The 17,601-nt window shown below is 41.4% G+C and overlaps 1 protein-coding gene across 5 annotated transcripts in view; it reads left to right on the top strand.

The window, feature by feature from the left end:
* SPATA18 (spermatogenesis associated 18) overlaps positions 1-14,609 on the top strand; it is a 39,307-nt gene extending 24,698 nt beyond the window's left edge. For 4 of the 5 annotated variants that reach the window (XM_059161630.1, XM_059161615.1, XM_059161646.1 and 1 more), the window contains 7 exons: positions 483-813; positions 2,414-2,572; positions 3,435-3,610; positions 6,830-6,953; positions 8,740-8,823; positions 11,940-11,985; positions 12,281-14,609. In XM_059161630.1, coding sequence (XP_059017613.1) covers positions 483-813; positions 2,414-2,572; positions 3,435-3,610; positions 6,830-6,953; positions 8,740-8,823; positions 11,940-11,985; positions 12,281-12,288 — 928 coding nt within the window. In that variant the 3' untranslated portion in view covers positions 12,289-14,609. Of the gene's footprint in view, positions 1-482; positions 814-2,413; positions 2,573-3,434; positions 3,611-6,829; positions 7,004-8,739; positions 8,824-11,939; positions 11,986-12,280 lie in introns of all 5 variants that reach the window. The other variant, XR_009350778.1, reaches the window with a different exon arrangement.
* The last annotated feature ends 2,992 nt before the right edge of the window (positions 14,610-17,601 follow it).

The following is a 17,601-nucleotide window of genomic DNA, read 5'->3' as shown; positions in this document are numbered from 1 at the left end:
CTCCCGCCCAGAAATCGGGCGAACCTGTCGCCGGTGAGAACTCGGGCTCTGGAGAGGAGAAATGAGTGTGAACGGCCCCACCGCCATAGAACGAGAACACACATCTTTCTCATGGTTGAGTGTTCATCCCGTTTTATACCCTAAAGCCTCTGTGATATGTTAGCACCCCAAGGCTGGGGTACGAAATACTGAGAAGCTGATCTCTTTAACTCTGGCTTGCTGGCGGTGTTACTTTAGTTATCTGAGCCTCTGGTTCCTTGGCTTTAGAATGGCCAACAATCCATGTTGAGCTCCAAGGGCTGCTTAAAGGATAAGTGAGGAGCCAAGTCCCCGCGCAGATAGAGAGCGCATGACAGTGTACTTGACGCCTAGTAGTTCGCGGGGGCAGCTGCCAGGGCGCGCGGCTCCTGGGTGTCACTTGCTGTTCCCGTGGCCAGAAGCGAATCCCAGTGCTTCTCCTGCTGCTTCTTGCTTGCCAACAGGTCCGCCAGGAGCCGGACTCCCAGCCCTGGCCCTCGCAGCCGTAGCCACAGCCACAGCCGCAGCCACAGTCACAGCCACAGCCGCAGCCGCAGCCGCAGCCACAGCCACAGCCGCAGCCGCAGCCGGTCCACCAGTCCCTCCGCCGCCGTCGTGAAGATCAGGACCCCGTCCCCGAATCGCGCCAAAATGTCCAACGTGGCGCGCAAGGCTGCCCTCCTGTCCCGGTTCAGCGACGCCTATTCCCAGGCCCGCCTGGACGCGCAGTGCCTGCTGCGGCGCTGCATTGACAAAGCCGAGACCGTGCAGCGGATTATCTACATCGCCACCGTGGTAGGTGACGCCGGTGGGGCTGCACCTTGAAGGGCGGGGGCGGGGTGGGCAGCGCTAAGAAGGTGCTGGGTAAACCGGACCCTACAGCCTGAACGGACAGCCTGGACCTGAGGTCACAGAGGGAGGGTAGGATCTCCATTTGCTTGCTTATTTCTTCCTTCCTCCAGTTACTAATATTTGGGATGGCTAATTTTTCACAGTCAAGAACTCTTCATATATATCAATACTTATACCGCCCAGGCATTTGTTGAAGAAGTATCCATAAATATAGGATTATCTCAAATGAATATAAACTATGTTGATTTGCACCAGTCTTCCAACTGATTTCCTTTCCTTCTCAAATCAGAAGGCTGATTGTGTTAACTCTTCTGTCTATTGAACTAAGAGTAGTTACTAAAACTTTTAGGACATGAGCTACTTGAGGATGGCAGATTAAAAGGGCTCATATAGAATCCTTAGTTCTCAAAGCAAAGGTATTTGTTCTGTGGGTACCTTACTGAGATAGTAAGGGTCCATTATGAGAAATGAGAAAAACAGTTAATATTTAAAAACAAAAGGAAACACTGGTGTGAGAGCAGAATTATCAGAGTCTACTGAGTGTTATCCTGTATTATTAATTTATTTCAGGAGTCCGCAGACTATGACCTGAGGGCCAGATCTTGTCCTGCCCTTTAGTTCTAAGGAAAATACCACCTACGAGCTAAGAATATAAGAATGGTTTTACATTTTTAGATGAGTGTAAAAAAATAATATAACAAAAGACTATGTATTTTAGGCAAGCCTTAAACATTTAATCTCTGGCTCTTTACAGAAAAAAGTTTGCCAACCGTGGTTCACTTCATTAAGAAGTTGGTGAAGGTTCTGTAAGCTTAACGGCCATGTCTCTCATGCATAACTGAGTTTCCTCGGTGCCTACTACATAACAGGCATTTAATAAATGTTTGTTGAATCAACATACGCCAGGAAACTTGCCGGATACTTGATATGTGTCTTTGTATAATGTAAACACAGATTGATAATTTCATTTTTGGACCAGTAATATGACATTGTGGTGGGATCATAGCATCAACCAGCACTTAAAAAAAAAAAATTTATTTACTTATCTGAGCGAGAAAGAGAAAGGGCATCGGGAGAGAAGCAGACTCTGCTAAGCACAGAAGAAGGAGTAAAGAAAGATGCATGGGGCTTGATCCCATGACCCTGAGATCATGATCTGAGCCGAAATCAAGAGTCTAGTGCTTAACCAGCTGAGCCACCCAGGCGCCCCCAAATCAGCACTTTTTAGGTGTTTATTTAACCACAGACGATCTGTTTCCTTGAACCTCTGCACTGTGCTGCCTCTCGAACTTGAGGTTACTGGAACAATGACCAACTGTCTTGAAATAGATGAACATGCATAGTCACAGATGTATTTATGTACTTTTCAAAATTGAGGTACGTATTTTCTCCCAGACTAAAATTAGTTTTGATCAACTGTATTTAATGTTCAGAAGACCCACACGATGTTGAATTTTTGGTGGGTATTCTTTCTTCTTCTCTTACTTTGGATTTTTTACTCCCCTTCTTCTACCTAATAAATTGGCTGCATTTTTACATGCAGGAGGCATTCCATGTAGCTAAGATGGCATTCAGACATTTCAAGATCCGCGTGAGGAAATCGTTGACACCATCTCTCGCGGGGTCGAATAACTTTGAAGATGCTGTCTCGGATTATATCATTTGTCATCTTGATCTATATGATTCCCAAAGCAGTGTTAACGTAAGTGTTGGGTCTCTTAGTGGGACTGGTGTGCTGCGGCTGCTCTTTATATGGAAGACCAATAACTCAGAAATCCACCCAGTGCTCAGGATTGCTTTTATGTGACGGGATATCAGAAATGAGCAGCGGCCAACTGACTTTGTAGAACTGGTCATTATTGGCTCTTTCTTAGACTTTTATGGGGAAAAAAAATAGTCTGACCTTTATAGTTCTAGTCTTTGGATGGGTTCTTAAGACTGGAACTAGAATACCATAAGGCTTAAGAGCAAGCTTTGAGGAAGGTCAGTGTAGACTCGCACCCTGGCTGTGCCACATCCTAGCTGTCTGACCTTGCACATTTACTTCACCTGTTTGTGCTTTACATGGGAGCCACAATGGCCATGACCCCATCAAGAGTTCTTGAGAGGATTAAGTGAAAAACAAGCAAGTAATTTGCTTAGCATAAGACTTGGCACATAGCAAATACCCAATAAGCCCAAGCTATTATAACTGCTGTTATTCTAGACTAGGAACAAGTTGGCACTTCCTGTACTTGCCCAGAATAGAAAATTGAGGAAATAATGAATAAAAGCCACTCAGTGTATTTACTTTTAGTTTGGTGGGGGTGGGGGAGAGACTCTCTTGGCCTTCAGTACGCCATTTGTCCTCTGCATCATCTTTCCTCTTTCCCCAGTAGGGACTCTTTCTCCTTTAGCACGTGTTCAACTTTCCTAGTTTACAAACTAGTTTCCTAGTCTACGGTATCTTCACCCATGTGCTCTTTCCCTGCCCCAACCCCCCCCCCCCCCAACCCATCATAACCCCTTTTGGAGCTTCTTGTCACAGGTTGGTAACAAGGGGATGCCCTCTTTTTGTTTTTCAGGATGTGATCCGAGCCATGAATGTCAATCCCAAGATTTCATTTCCTCCTGAAGTTGACTTTTGCCTCCTCAGCAACTTCATCCAGGAGATATGCTGCATTGCCTTTGCCATGCAGGCTTTAGACCCACCCCTAGATATTGCATTTGGGGCGGACGGAGAAATTTTTAATGATTGCAAGTAAGAGACATAAGAGCACAAGCTAAGGGATTTTTGTTTTTTTAAACAATAAATAACCTTTTCTCTATTGCCTGGAAGCAATTTAGGGAAGAGAGCTCTGGGTGGGGAATCAACAGACATGAGCTGACTTCCGGTCCCTGCCATGTGCTTCTCTGTGCCACAGGGCAGATGCCACAGGGCAGATGCCACAGGGCAGACCCCTCTCCTGGCCTCGTTCTCTTTCCCAGTCAAATGTGACTCAGAGGTGATGTTATCATTTCCTCGGACTATATTGGTCTTGGGGGGAGCTAATGAGTACCCGGAACCTGTCTGGAACACTAAGAAAAGGGGCTGCCCTAAAAACACTCAAAAAAGGAACATGAATGTATATTCCTTTTTACCGGTTTCTACTGCAGTATTTTGGCTGGGTGTCTCCAAGTAGGGCACAGAGATATATCGCTTGTGTCAGAATTACTCAAGTCTTGTTAAAAAGGCAGGCTCCTGGATCACACCCCATGCTATTTTATGCAGCAGTTTTGGAATGGGGCTGAAGAATCTGCCATTTAACAAACACCCAGGTGTTCCTTACGCACACCAGCATTTGAGACTCATCAGGACCATTGAATTTCTATCAGCTTTTACGTGGTAGATGTTTCCTATGTAAATGAGAAGAAATTAAATTAATTTAAAACATTTTACTGAGGGATGCCTGGGTGGCTCAGTTGGTTAAGCAGCTGCCTTCGGCTCAGGTCATGATCCCAGCGTCCTGGGATCGAGTCCCACATCGGGCTCCTTGCTCGGCAGGGAGCCTGCTTCTCCCTCTGCCTCTGCCTGCCGTTCTGTCTGCTTGTGCTCGCTCTCCCCCTCTCTCTCTCTGATAAATAAATAAAATCTTAAAAAAAAAACATTTTACTGAAACTTTATGGGATCTTATGATACAGCTGGAGGTTACTGGAAGGAGGCCAAGCTAGTGGTTAAGAACACTGTGAGGCTTGAGGCTCTGGCATCGAGCTGCTTGGGTTCAAATCCCAGCTCTCCCACCAATTAGTTCTAGGGCATGCTACTTTATTTTTCTTTTTCTTAGTTCCCTCTCGCTGTCAGATGGGGGAAATAATAATACCTATTTCCTGGGTCTGGAGAATGTTAACTGAACTTATTCAGAGAAAGTACTTAGGACACTGCTTGGCATGGGGACGCCTGGGTGCTTCAGTGGGTTAAGCGGTTAAGCGCTGATCAAGATCTTGGGGTCCTGGGATTGGGTCCCACATTGGACTCCATGTTCATTGGGGAGTCTGCTTATCTCTCTCTTTCTACTCTTCCTCCCTGCTTGTGCACTTTTTCTTTCTGTCTCATATAAATAAATACAATCTTAAAAAAGAAAACAGAAAAAGACACTGCTTGGCATGTAGTGAGCGCTCAGGGAATGTTAGCTCTTGGTCTTTGTTTACATAGACGGTGGTGGCCCGATGTCCCTACGAGCTACTGATGACAGACATGACATACCTTTCTTTTGCTTATCCAAATCACAATAAGGGTGTTTCCGATGCCGTCTAGCTTTTCCTGCCATTGCCCTGTTGCTGGTTTCTTTCAGATCATCGCTCCTAACACGTGTCCACTCATGGAAGAGCTGCTATTAGAACATTACACTGCAATTGACCTTTTTGATTTTCTTACAGAACATATTATTTTCAATCCTCTTCCCGTATTCCTTTCTCCTTTGCAGAACACATAGAACCACTCAGAAATGTTCATGCACTTTAGTTTATGGAATCTGCACATTTCACAGACCTCTGGGGGGTCTCGTGCTTCTGTGCCTTTAATCAGATGGAAGGTGTTGCTTTGTGGAGCAGTCTGTAACCTATACCTCTGGAAGGTTGTGGAGCTGAAACTGGTTTTCCTAATAATGACTATTTGGTTCTCCTTGGAGGATGTCACAGAACAAGTTTAACCTTTAAAAAAACAAACAAACAAAAAAACACACACAAAAAACCCTGGCAGCCTTTCACGTATTTGAAGCAATTCCTCATATCTTCCTACTTCTGGCCTCATGGCTTTGGGTTTTTCCATATAAAGGGGATTTGAGACTTCCTGATAGAGCAGTTTCTTTGGCCTGTGCTCCATGCTCTTTTGAGTATTCCTATTTAAGTGTCTACACTGAATGTAGTCCCCTGCTTTGAATGGAGGAGTTTAGAGAAACTAATACCCTTTCCATTCTTATTCTCTGTCAATCCAGCTAATTTGTAGTAGTGTTTTCTGCTTTTTTTTTTTCTTATATAGCACTGTTGTTGAACATTTTGAGTTCAACTGAAATCTGTTGTTTACTTGTACCATGATTAAGTCTTTTATCACCTCTATTTGTGCGATTATATGCTTTTTGGACTCAATTACAGAGCCTCATATGTATCCACACCACACTGTGTCTTATTAGATTCAGCTTATTGTTCCTGTCTGTTGAGCTATTTTTTTTTAAGATTTTATTTATTTATTTGACACAGAGAGAGAGAGAGATTGCAAGTAGGCAGAGAGGCAGGCAGAGAGGCAGGCAGAAAGAAGGGGGAAGCAGGCTCCCTGCTGATCAGAGAGCCCGATGTGGGGCTCGATCCCAGGACCCTGAGATCATGACCTGGGCTGAAGGCAGAGGCTTAGCTCCCTGAGCTACCCAGGCACCCCTGCTGAGCTATTTCTTGATATTGTCATTTGTTTCTCTTTTCCTACCCATCCCTAGCCTTTGAGTGATTTACCTACAGTTCATGAAGGTCATTGGTGAACATGTTACTTATCAAAAGATTGAGAGAGAGCTGAATTCAAGATTTTATTGACTCATTAGTTATTTCACTTTGGGGTATGATCATTGAATCAGTTTCTAACCCACCTACTTAAGTCTATCATCCACCTACGTTTCTCTTATTTTGTCCACAAGGAGAGCATGAGAAATCTTTCAGGATACCTATAGGATTTCAGATGGTCTCTGTCTCCTGTGTTTCCCTGAATGGTAACTTGTAATTCTGAAAAAAGAAGGAATGTTGTTTAGCCTGACCTAGCTTGTTCTATGCGAGTCCATGTTGAGTCCTATCCTTGGTTGCTATTCTAAGAGCCCACAACCATCTCTTTGGCAACAGAATCAGGATCCATATTCCTCTAGACTGAGCATAATAAAAAATGAAAACTTACACTGATGACCTCCAGTTATACTACATAATCACTTAACCTTTTTTTTGTTCTTTTGTGTGTTTAAAATAGGTACCGTCGCAGCTATGACTCTGATTTCACTGCTCCCTTGGTCCTCTATCACGTGTGGCCTGCTCTCATGGAGAATGACTGTGTCATTATGAAGGGAGAAGCTGTCACCAAGAGAGGGGCTTTTGTACGGTGGCCTTGCATAGTGACAATTCATCCCAAGTGTTTGATTCACAAGTTCGAGAACATTTATAAACCCAGAGATTCTATAGAAGAAGTCTAAAGTTGCTTGATAAGGTTTCATACAAAGGAGAGGAAACAGACTGGTTGGGAAAGAAGAGATTCCTTTCTTTGATTCGTCCATGATTCTTCATAATTTCCTGGCAGTGACTTCTTTGTCTGTTGCTCTGTTTATAAGATTAAACTAGTCATATTTGCCTCCTCCATCTTAGAAATATGTTATTATAAAGGCAAAACTCTTTGAGCTTGTCTTATTGGAGGCCCTCTATAATTCTAAGCTTTGGGACGTGATCAATTAACTTTCAGGAAGCAGTTGGCCAAATTTTTACTGACGATTATCCATGTTGGGAAACGATGAATGTGCTGTTTTTCTCTCCTTGGTATGATGTATAGGGAGTGGGGGAGGGATGAAAAAAAGAAGGCAGAGGAGGTGGGGAGAGAGTAGTCCATCTGTTTTGGAGGGTTACTTCCTGTGTGCATTGGTTGTAAAATGTTTTGAACGTGGTAAATAATTGAGCAGCCTTCAAAATGGAGTTGTAGCTATGAAAGTGTATTAATGTGTGTTGTGGTGGGGGCTGGGTGGCTACGGGGGCTTGGGTATTCCATGTAGTTCACACAATGGAGTTTTTATCCTACCTCTCCTAGAAAGAATTAAGTGAATTCTAAAGGGAAGCTCTTCAGTCCAGTGTAAAGCCACCATCTGGGTTGGCTCAGATCCCGTTCTCTTTGAGTGAGAGAATAGAGAAGGGCTTCAGTGGCATTTTTCCTAACATAATGGAGAATGGGAGTAGAGTATTTTAAAAGAACTTAAGGGTTTTTGCAGCTTAAACATTCCACTGTAGTGAATAGTATCTCAATAAATTATTCTGTACTATGAAAGTTGAACCTACAGAAATTGGGTTGGGTTGATCTGACAGCCACCATGGTCTATGATGAATGAACTCATAAAACATGCTGCTTGCTCCTGCAACTATAACTTTCTGTTAAGAAATTCTAATTATGGACTCTCTGTAGTGCAATTTGGAAGGGAGGGAGAGGAAATAGCCACTATTTGTATATCCTACATCAAGTAGGCATTTTAATTTCCTTCTTCCTCTGCTCAAACATATCACCAACGTTTTCCCCAGCTTAAACTCCTAAAACAAAATGTGAAAACCCTAAAAGGAAGTACTTGGAATAAAAGAAATAGTTGAATGAAGGGAAATTTGTAAGAAGGATTTTGCTAGTAAGATCTATTTATAGTCAATATATAGTTTTCTTATTCATTATTTTCATTAGTAGATAGGCAGCCATGTTGATTCGCCTCCCTCCCTCCTTCATTCATTAATTCATTTCATTCAACTGTATTCATTTATTCAATAGTCACTTTTGACTATTACGATTCAACAATGAACAAAAGAGACCCAAATCCCTGCCCACATTGGGCTTACATTCTCTGACACTTCCAAGCTTGAATGTAATTTCTAATGATTTACTCATCAAAATGAAATTCTAGCACCAAGACTTTGAGTATCTCAAAGTTCACTGTGATGGGGTTTTATCTGAGAAACACCCTGAAGTAATTGTCAAATATTGAGTAGCTGTAGGATGTGAAGTCTGTGTCTCATGCTGATTGGTGCCCAGTAAAGGGCAAGTGTAATCGTATCAGGAAAACCTCCTAGTCCATGGGATTGCATATTGTTTGAAGCCATGCAAACTTTCACAAATTACTATTTCTCTCTCTCTCTTTTTAGTGGAATTCGGTGCGATCTGTAAGTCGATGTCGAAGCAGGAGTTTAAGCCCTGTCTGCCCCCGTAGCCGTATTGGTTTAAGCACGGTATATATCTAATAATTTTTATGCAAAGCATGTTATGGTTGACATTCTTATCTCCAACAGTCATCTCTACAAGAAGGGATTATAAGTCTATAGGTAGAAAGAGAACCTGTTGCAATAACCCCAAACTGATTTTTATGTTACCTCGCTCTAAGAAATTTATCATTCTAGAAAGAAGAAAGTAGAGGCTATATTTTCCTTAATTACTTCAAAGAATAATAGACTTTGCATATTTCATAGTTTTATTTTTTGTTTTGGAATGAAAATGGGAAAGCGATACAGTCTTCTGAACAGAGGATGGAGTGACCCAAACACAGGTCCTCGGTTTCTCTTCAACCTATTGCACAAGTTTTGAGAAATTGCTCAAATGGTCTGGATTCCAGTTATAAAGGGCACTGTAGGTATTAATTTTCCTCCACACTTCAAAGTAGGAAGAATAACATTGGTCTCCTTGTGTATTAGTTCTTGGGAGGATTACTAATACCTCTGTCAAAAAAAAAAATAACAGCAAAAACATTTTTGAAAACCAAAACATTATTATGCTTCACCACTGTTGATTTATTCAACAAATAATATTTAGTCAATGCCTTTTGAGTACAGGACTGGATCAAGACATCTGGACACCAAATCGGCTAGTAATTTGCTGTTCCTTCGAATAAAAATTCTTTAAATATTTGTTCAGTCTTGTTTTAGGGAGAGTGGTGGAGGAGAACTATAGTTGGCAGGGCTCCAGTTTTCTGGAATTATCTCTAGTCATGCAACTCATGCCTAAACTTCTAAAACTTCCTCTGCAAAACAAAATAAAAAACAACCACCGCCACCCTCCGTTAATAAGGTCTACTTCTCTCAGTTTAGTGAGCATCTATTACTTCAACATACTCTTTAACAAATATCATTTCCTTTTCTGATGGATGCTAGGGGACACAAACATGATGAAAACATGATCTCTTCCCTGAATGGGTTTCAATATAGGAAGATCAACATGATTTCAACAAAGTCACTAAGTGTGGTATATGCCACCATCCATGCAAGAGGCATGAAGGACTACAGCCATAGAGGGGATAGGGACTCTTTCAGGACTTGGTAGTGAGGAAGGGGTTCATGGGCAAATTGGTACTTGATTTGGTTTTTTAGAATGGATGGAATTTCAATGAGCTGGGAAATTAAGGAGGAATATCCAGAAAAAGGAAATAGCCTGAGAATGGAAAAGGAATGTATCTGACACAGATCTTTCCTCATAGAGATTTTAATATAACTGACATCCATATTCATGAATAAGTATTTATGGTGGGTAAAAGCAAAAGGATAGTGCATTTAATGGACTGAAAAATAAAAAAGAAATCTTGAGAATTTTATCCTGCAAGAACCTCAATCTCCTTATTCTAAGATGACATGACTTACCAAAGAGCAGTATTAGACACCTCAAACATTCACAGATAGGGCAGATTTTTCCTCTGGACTCTCACTGAAAGGCTTATTTATTGGTGGGCAGTGTCCCTCCAATAAAACCCTCATGCAGGACTGCCTGGGTGGCTCAGTGGGTTAAGCCTCTGCCTTCAGCCCAGGTCACGATCTCAGGGTCCTGGGATCGAGTCCCATATCAGGCTCTCTGCTAGGGGGGGAGCCTGCTCCTTCCTTTCTCTCTCTCTACTTGTGATCTCTCTCTGTCAAATAAATAAAATCATTAAAAAAAAAACACACAAAAAACCCCTCATGCACGTTTCACACCCCTTCTCTTTCCTGCTTTGTGCCCAAGGAGAATCAAATAATTTAAACTTTAGATGAAAATAAAATACATTTTTTTTTAAAGTAGGTTCCACACCCAATATGGAGCTCGAACTCATGAACCTGAGATCAAGGGTTGCACGCTCTACTGAGTGAGCCAGCCAGGTGCCCCTAAAATATACTATTAACGGTGAAGCCACTGCCCACTTTCTGGCCTCTTCCACCGTCCTTTCCTTACAGTGATTGGGTACACCTGCAAAATAAAATACAAATTTTTTTGTTAGTCTGGTTTTGGGCTTATGAGGTCTTGATGCATCCAGAACAGCTTTCATCTTTGTTAGTGTCTAAAGTTTTTGAAAGCTCAGAGCAAGAATGTTGCTTGTAGTCAGTTATTTCTGAATCATAACAGGTGTGTAGGTATAGGCAATGGATTTTGCTTGGTGAAAGCAAAGGTAAGATTTTTTAAATAAAATTTTTAATTTTTAAAATAATTTAAATGAAATTAAATTATAAATTTAATTAATGAATTTATTTAATCAATAAATTAATAAATGGTTTTTATTATATATAAGTATATAATAAATAACAAATAAAACGATCATTATTAATAAATTAAATAAATTTAATTTAAATTTAAAATTTAATTTAAAATTAAATTAAAAAATTTAAAAAGTTTTTCGGGCGCCTGGGTGGCTTCGTGGGTTAAAGCTTCTGCCTTCGGCTCAGGTCATGATCCCAGAGTCTTGGGATCGAGCCCCGCATTGGGCTCTCTGCTCAGTGGAGAGCCTGCTTCCCCCACCTGCCCTCTCTTCCTGTCTCTCTGTCTACTTGTGATCTCTGTCTGTCAAATAAATAAAATCTTAAAATTTTTTAAAAAATTTTTTAAAATAAAAATATTTAAAAAAGTTTTTAAATAAAAAAATTGCTTTGAAAACAAAGGTGAGATTTTCTGGAAAATGATTCTTTCCAGGGTTTTGGACACAGGACATGATTTATATAGAGATCTGATAGAGAGCGTTGGATCATTTTAGCTTTAATTGGGTAATCGTACTACTATTAATAACTATTTTCTGGAAAGTGTTGAATTCGACATGGTCACGGAGCACCCAATCTCAATGTCTTCAGCAGCTATTAAAACAAACAAATAAGCAAACAAACCAGCTTAGGCCACTGAGCCCAGATTTTATTGAATGACATGATTGAAACCACATTGAGGGCCCATTTACTTCAGGACGTATAAGAGGACTCGCATTGCTCAACTTCAGAGTTGACCATCATAGTTCTAAAGTGCCTCAGAACAACTATTTAGCTGGTTTAGGAATAAAACGTCAAAGGGATTCATTTTTTGAGCTCCATCTCCTGTGTCATTCACGTGACTCCTCTGTATTTTCCAGATATCTCGAAGCCGGAGCCCTTCTCCAATAAGATGCGGATTGCCGAGTAAGTGGAAAGGTTTAGACGGCTTTTTAATACCCTTCTTAACCCTCAGCCCCGTGCAGCAAAATGAATGCTTCGCCTCCCGGGGAACATCTCTGACCTCTACCTCACACCTTCATTTTCGGGCCCTTCCGTTGATGGTGCCCTAGTGGGTCCCTTGGGTGACATGGGAGGAGCCTCTGAGTGAGAGGTTTTATCATTGTAGACCCAGACCCGTCACCCCACTTTCATTTAGGTCCTTCCAAAAGAAAGTTGAAGAAAGTGACCATAATCAAGAACTCTTTGTTTTTCTCCCTAGGGTTTTAAAGCCACCAGACGTGTCCCTTTGCTACAGTACATCTGCACCAGCAACTTCCCCAGTGCCTGTCTCCTGTGCCTGCCTCAGAACTCACTAAAGATAATGTGAAAATGCAATTCTGTGTATCCCTCCACACGGAGAGTTAAATGTCTTGGCTTAGCATGTTTGTAACTTCAGATATATTGCATTTTATTTTATTTTAGAGATACAAATTCCATTACTTTGATAAAAATGATTGCATAGGTGTTTAGGATCATATTCATTTGAAGCAAAGTCCCTCAGGGTTTTCATCCTCAAATACTAGGCTCTTCAGTGGCAACTGTAGAAACTTAAGCTGAGGATATTTGCCAAGTGGAGTTGAAAAGACAGAGTCAGTTTAGTTTATAGATGAATCATAAATGTTATAATTGCTGGTATTAGCTTAAGGCTTAGAAACAATATTGAGTGTTTTAGTTTTCTTTTGTTTGGAAGACAGCCCTAATCCCAGGTTGGGGAATTTGTCCTAGTAGCAGTGACTTTGGGCTACCCGAAGATGGCATTGATTTCAGAGAATCGAGTTCACTGGCTGGCTTCTCTTTTCCTGATTTGAGACTGTCCTGTTTGGTTTAGTTGGGTACCAATGCCAAAGTTCCTTACCAAAGGAAATGTTCTTGCTTCATAAATGGGGAGAAGTGATTTGGCTGGAAGCCAGCTTTGAGAGAAATGTTAATTACTTCGTGTTTAACTGGTGGGAATGTTTCATACAGTATTAATGTACATGTTACATATAGAAACGACATGGGCGTGTGCTGTATCTGTTCCACGTAGTTGTTTGCAAATTCAGTCCTCCTAAGAAAAGCATCTGACTAAAAATATCTAAGCTTGGGGCTTAAAACCAGGGGTACCTTTTATTGATTTTTAAATTGAGCCTCTATACCTTGATTTCTTTACTGTGAAGGACTGTTGAAAAAGTTCAAGTTTAATGTAATAATGGAACATAGCTTTCCCAAGATAAGTGATGTTTTGTCTGCTCCCCCCCCCGCCCCCCCCCCCCACTTTAATGTGGTCTTAAACACAAGACTCATGAATGACTGCTTTCTCTGTGTGCCTTTTGGAGAGAAACTATGAATTGACCACAGCTCCATCTGCACAAACTCAGTGCCCAAACTAGCACCTAATGCTTTTTAGGTGGAAAACAAAACAAAACAAGACAAAGCCAAAGCAAGAACTTCTCTGAACCCTCTTGTCCCCTGTGCTGGTAGCTAGAGATGAGGAGAGACCTTCTCCAGCCCCATCCCTTAGGTCTAATGGTCACCAACTTCATTCTCAAGTGTGAGGTTCATTTTTCTCCCTCTGTGTGTTTTTATGTAGTCATCGCATCAAGGCGAGGCAGCCTGCTGAAAGGAGGACTTGGTGTTTAGGTAGTTCCTGTTCTGGCTTGGTCATCAGTTGGCTGTGTGGCCTTGAACAAGTTACTCCTCCTCTCTGAGTCTCACTTTTATTTTAGAGTGTGTAGGTTGGATGAGATTAGTTGTTCTCTCAATGCTTGCAGATTCAGTGTTCCTTTATAACAAATGTTCTGGTTATTCTGAAATAAAATTCCATGTCCATATGACCCAAATGCATATAGACTTTTAAACAATGAGTATAGTATCCTAACTTTAGTACAAAGCAGAAAAAAGGAAAAGCAGTTTTTAATAACATGGGCTTCAGTCAGAAGGCTTCAGTCTTGCCATCCTAGATGATAAGATGAAATCATAGATGCTTAGCCCTGTGTGTAATCATGAGCTACAAATGCAGATCAATGAGCATTGTATTGGCAATATCACGAACAGCATTGGATATGATATTCTGAAATGGAGCACAACTCCCAATAAAGTTTTGAACAAAATCTTAGTCATGCCTTGATTTACATAGTAAGCACATTTCTGGAAAAGTCAGTGTACATTAAAACCATGCAACTATTACTTTGTGTTTTGTGTTAAAAAAAAACCCTTTTAAAAAATCTCACTAAGCAATGAGAATTCATTTTTAGGAGTTGAACTGGGGAACACAGGCCCTACTTAGAAAATGTTGACACATAGCTCAGTTTATTTGCTCTGTATCTTGTCTGGCCACTTGTCATTTCTCAGGTCTCTCATTTGAACTGTAACCACACAGGGAACAGTGGTGAAGAGTCTAGAATAATTTTTGGAAAGGATTCACAAAAGCAAAAAAGGTTGACCTGTACTCATCTGGGCACGCACCTTAATCTTAGTAACTTTGAAATATGAAAAACTCCTGCTTTGTCAACAGGTAAATGTCAATTTCTGTATGATTGATTCAACATCTAATAAAAAAATCAAGAAAAGGAGCAGTTCTGTATCTGTAGATTCTTTGCTATGAGATGCTTTCTTTCTAGATCCCCAAGTTGAGCAATAACTTTTCCCCATCTCCATTCTGTAAGGTCTGAACCAGGGCCATGAATTCATTCCGTAAGTCTGGACCACACCCCTGCTCTGGTGTTAACCCTTTGATTGCTGCAATTTTATGCTGTAGCTTAACAGCCAGCTTTAGTTAATTTTATTCACAATCTATTGTCATCATATTCGAGATACCGTCTCTGAATAGTGCTTTACCATTTTTATGGAGCTCACACTTAACATTATTTCAGTTGCTCCTACAGCAAATTCAGGTGTCTCTTCAACTTATAGGTAAGGAAGCTGCTCCTCTGATACACCATGCCAACTTCTTCCAAGGCATTTTTGTTCAGAATCACGTTCTTTTTTTTTTTTCTCCCCTTCTGTCATGGCCTATAGCATCAGTTCTTTTGTTTACTGGTTCATACATTCCTACACTCTTGAACACTTACTCAGCATGTAGCCTGGGTATGCTAGATTCAGTACCCACTCCTGGAGGTAGAGCAGTGGACAGGGTTCTGGCCCTCAGGGAGTTTGATGTTATGTCCAGTTGCATTCTTTGGTCACAGGAGGCAGATAATGACAGAAGACAAAAAAGAAAATGGAATCAGCACAGCATATCAGTTGAGGGATTTAAATAGATTAATTGGGAGGGCAAATACCCATATAGAAGGAATAGTTATGCAAGGCAATAAGAGATATGTGGTGAACTGCAGAAGAGACCGTAACTCAGTGCAACTCACTTGTCATTCACAGGTGAATTATTCAACCTTTTAACAAATACCTACTACACCTATGATCCCAGGATCATTAATAATAAAATGAGTGTGAGGAGGAGGAACTCCCAAGGTCAGTTTTAACCCTTCCCATTACTACAGCTGTGCATTCCACCTGCTGTTTACTCCTAAGCTCCAGGGTGATTTGCAGACCATTCTAATTCATTTCTAGGCACACCACGTCCTTCATGAGGAAGACTGCTGCCAATGGTGTTTTATAAGGTTAGAGTTGAGTGAGAGATTTCTTAGTAGTATGATTTTGGATAGTATCATACCTATAATTAAGGGCAGAGGGTTGTGGAGCTCTTAAGAAACTAGTATTACAAACTGCATTAGGTCATTGAAATGTGAGCCCAGGAACCATATGGGTAAGTGACATTCAGTGGGTGTCTACTGTTCAAATACCAAAGCAGTGAAGTCTGTTGGCCTTAATACAGTGAGTGAACAGGGGCCTTGGAAATAAAGCAGGAACTAATTTTCTTATTTTAAAATGAAATGTAATGGGACAATTTTATGCTTTAAAAATTGCTCACTGGGTGCCAACATGAATATTATACTTTCCATAGGTTCACTGGCAATTAGTGTTCCAAGACTGGGCCGCTAACTCTGTTTTGTATTGGATGAGCAACAAAAGAATGTGACAAATGGGTATGTAATACTCTATTTCAGTAGAGTTTAAGCCATGATTTTCGTGATACAACCAAAATAACGTATTGAAATATGTTGTGAAATATAGGTTAGAAAAGGTCTTTAGTAATTGGACAGATGTCAGAAGATCTGGAGTACCATTTGATAAATCAGACCTTTTAGCAATTGATAGCTGTTCTTGGGAGGCTGGGGTGAGACATTTCATTTCTCTTGTCCATAGTTTTCTTGTCTTAGACCAGGGAATAAGGTTTGGAGCCATGTCTTCAGAGTAAGAGAGTTTAGGATTGGCTCAGCTGGGCGAGGCACCAGTTGAAGCAAGACTGGAAATGTCAGTTGTTCCTTTGTCATTACTTCTCTTAAGAAGCCCTTGCTGATGCTAGTAAAATGGTGCACCAGGCACTGTGTGAGGCCCTGGGGACACAATGGTGAACAAGACTTTGAGCTGTGAAGAGAACGTGCTCAGTAGTCTTTGGCAATGTGTACCCGTGGGATGGGTCTGCGATCTCTCTTAAAGACGGCGCAGTGACTGGTGATGACCTCTTGTTTGGGAGATCATCTTAAGTCCATTATGTTGATAGTGGGTTGAATCAATCTTCCATCGTACTGTCATCTACAAACCCAGACTTAGCATCCAGTAATAACTTACTGAGAGAGGTTTCTCAGCTTACTGTGACCTGTGGTGAGAATGATCTGAGGAGATACACATGCTGGAAGTGGCATGGAGGTCATAAAGGACTTTGGACTCACCGTTAGGAGGGAGGCATGAATCAGAATCAGAGAAGACACATTGTCAAGGCTGATGAGTCTACTTTCCACAGAAGCAATTTTAGGTAACCTGACAGGAAGGCCTCCCTACTCACTTGCATTTAATTGGCAGATTCTTGACATTTCAGTTTGAGAGCTGTACTCAGACTGAAGACTCTGAAGGATGTTAGAATACAAATGCAAATAACTTGGAGCAGTAACCCAGAGTTCTAATGAGGTTTTGGATTCTTTCCTGAAAAGTGATCGGGATAGAGGGAGAGACAAGGGACAGAGGGACTATAAGGGCCCCGGGTAGGTGACTAGTATTCGTGGGTTATGTAATGGCAAGGTTTTTCCATTTGAATGGGCGTAGTCCAAGGCATGAAGACCAGCTTTCACCTCTTCTAGTGCTGGGTCTGATGTGAGCAGTCTTACTGGCCAGGCAGAGTTTTCTTTCCAAAAGGCAGCTTCATCTCAGAAATGGTTGCTACAGCCTGGTCCCCCTGCCCCAAATCCATATGTTGAAACCTAGTCCCCCAAATGATAGTTTTTGGGAGGTGAGTTCTTTGGGAGGTGTTTAGGGCATTTGGGTGGAGCCTTCATGAGTAGTATTGGTGCCCTTATTAGAGAGATCCCAGAGAACTCCCTCATCCCTCCCGCCATGTCAGCAAGAAGATGGCTGTCCATGAAGGATGAAGTGGTCCTTGCCAGGCACCAAATCTGCTGGCACCTTAATCTTGGACTTTCCAGCCTCCAGAACTGCAAGAAATAAATG

Source organism: Mustela lutreola, chromosome 1, assembly GCF_030435805.1.
Source record: "Mustela lutreola isolate mMusLut2 chromosome 1, mMusLut2.pri, whole genome shotgun sequence".
In the NCBI taxonomy this organism is placed as follows: Eukaryota; Metazoa; Chordata; class Mammalia; order Carnivora; family Mustelidae; genus Mustela; species Mustela lutreola.
The sequence above is the reverse complement of the archived record's forward strand: the minus strand, read 5'-3'. Positions and strand labels throughout refer to the sequence as shown.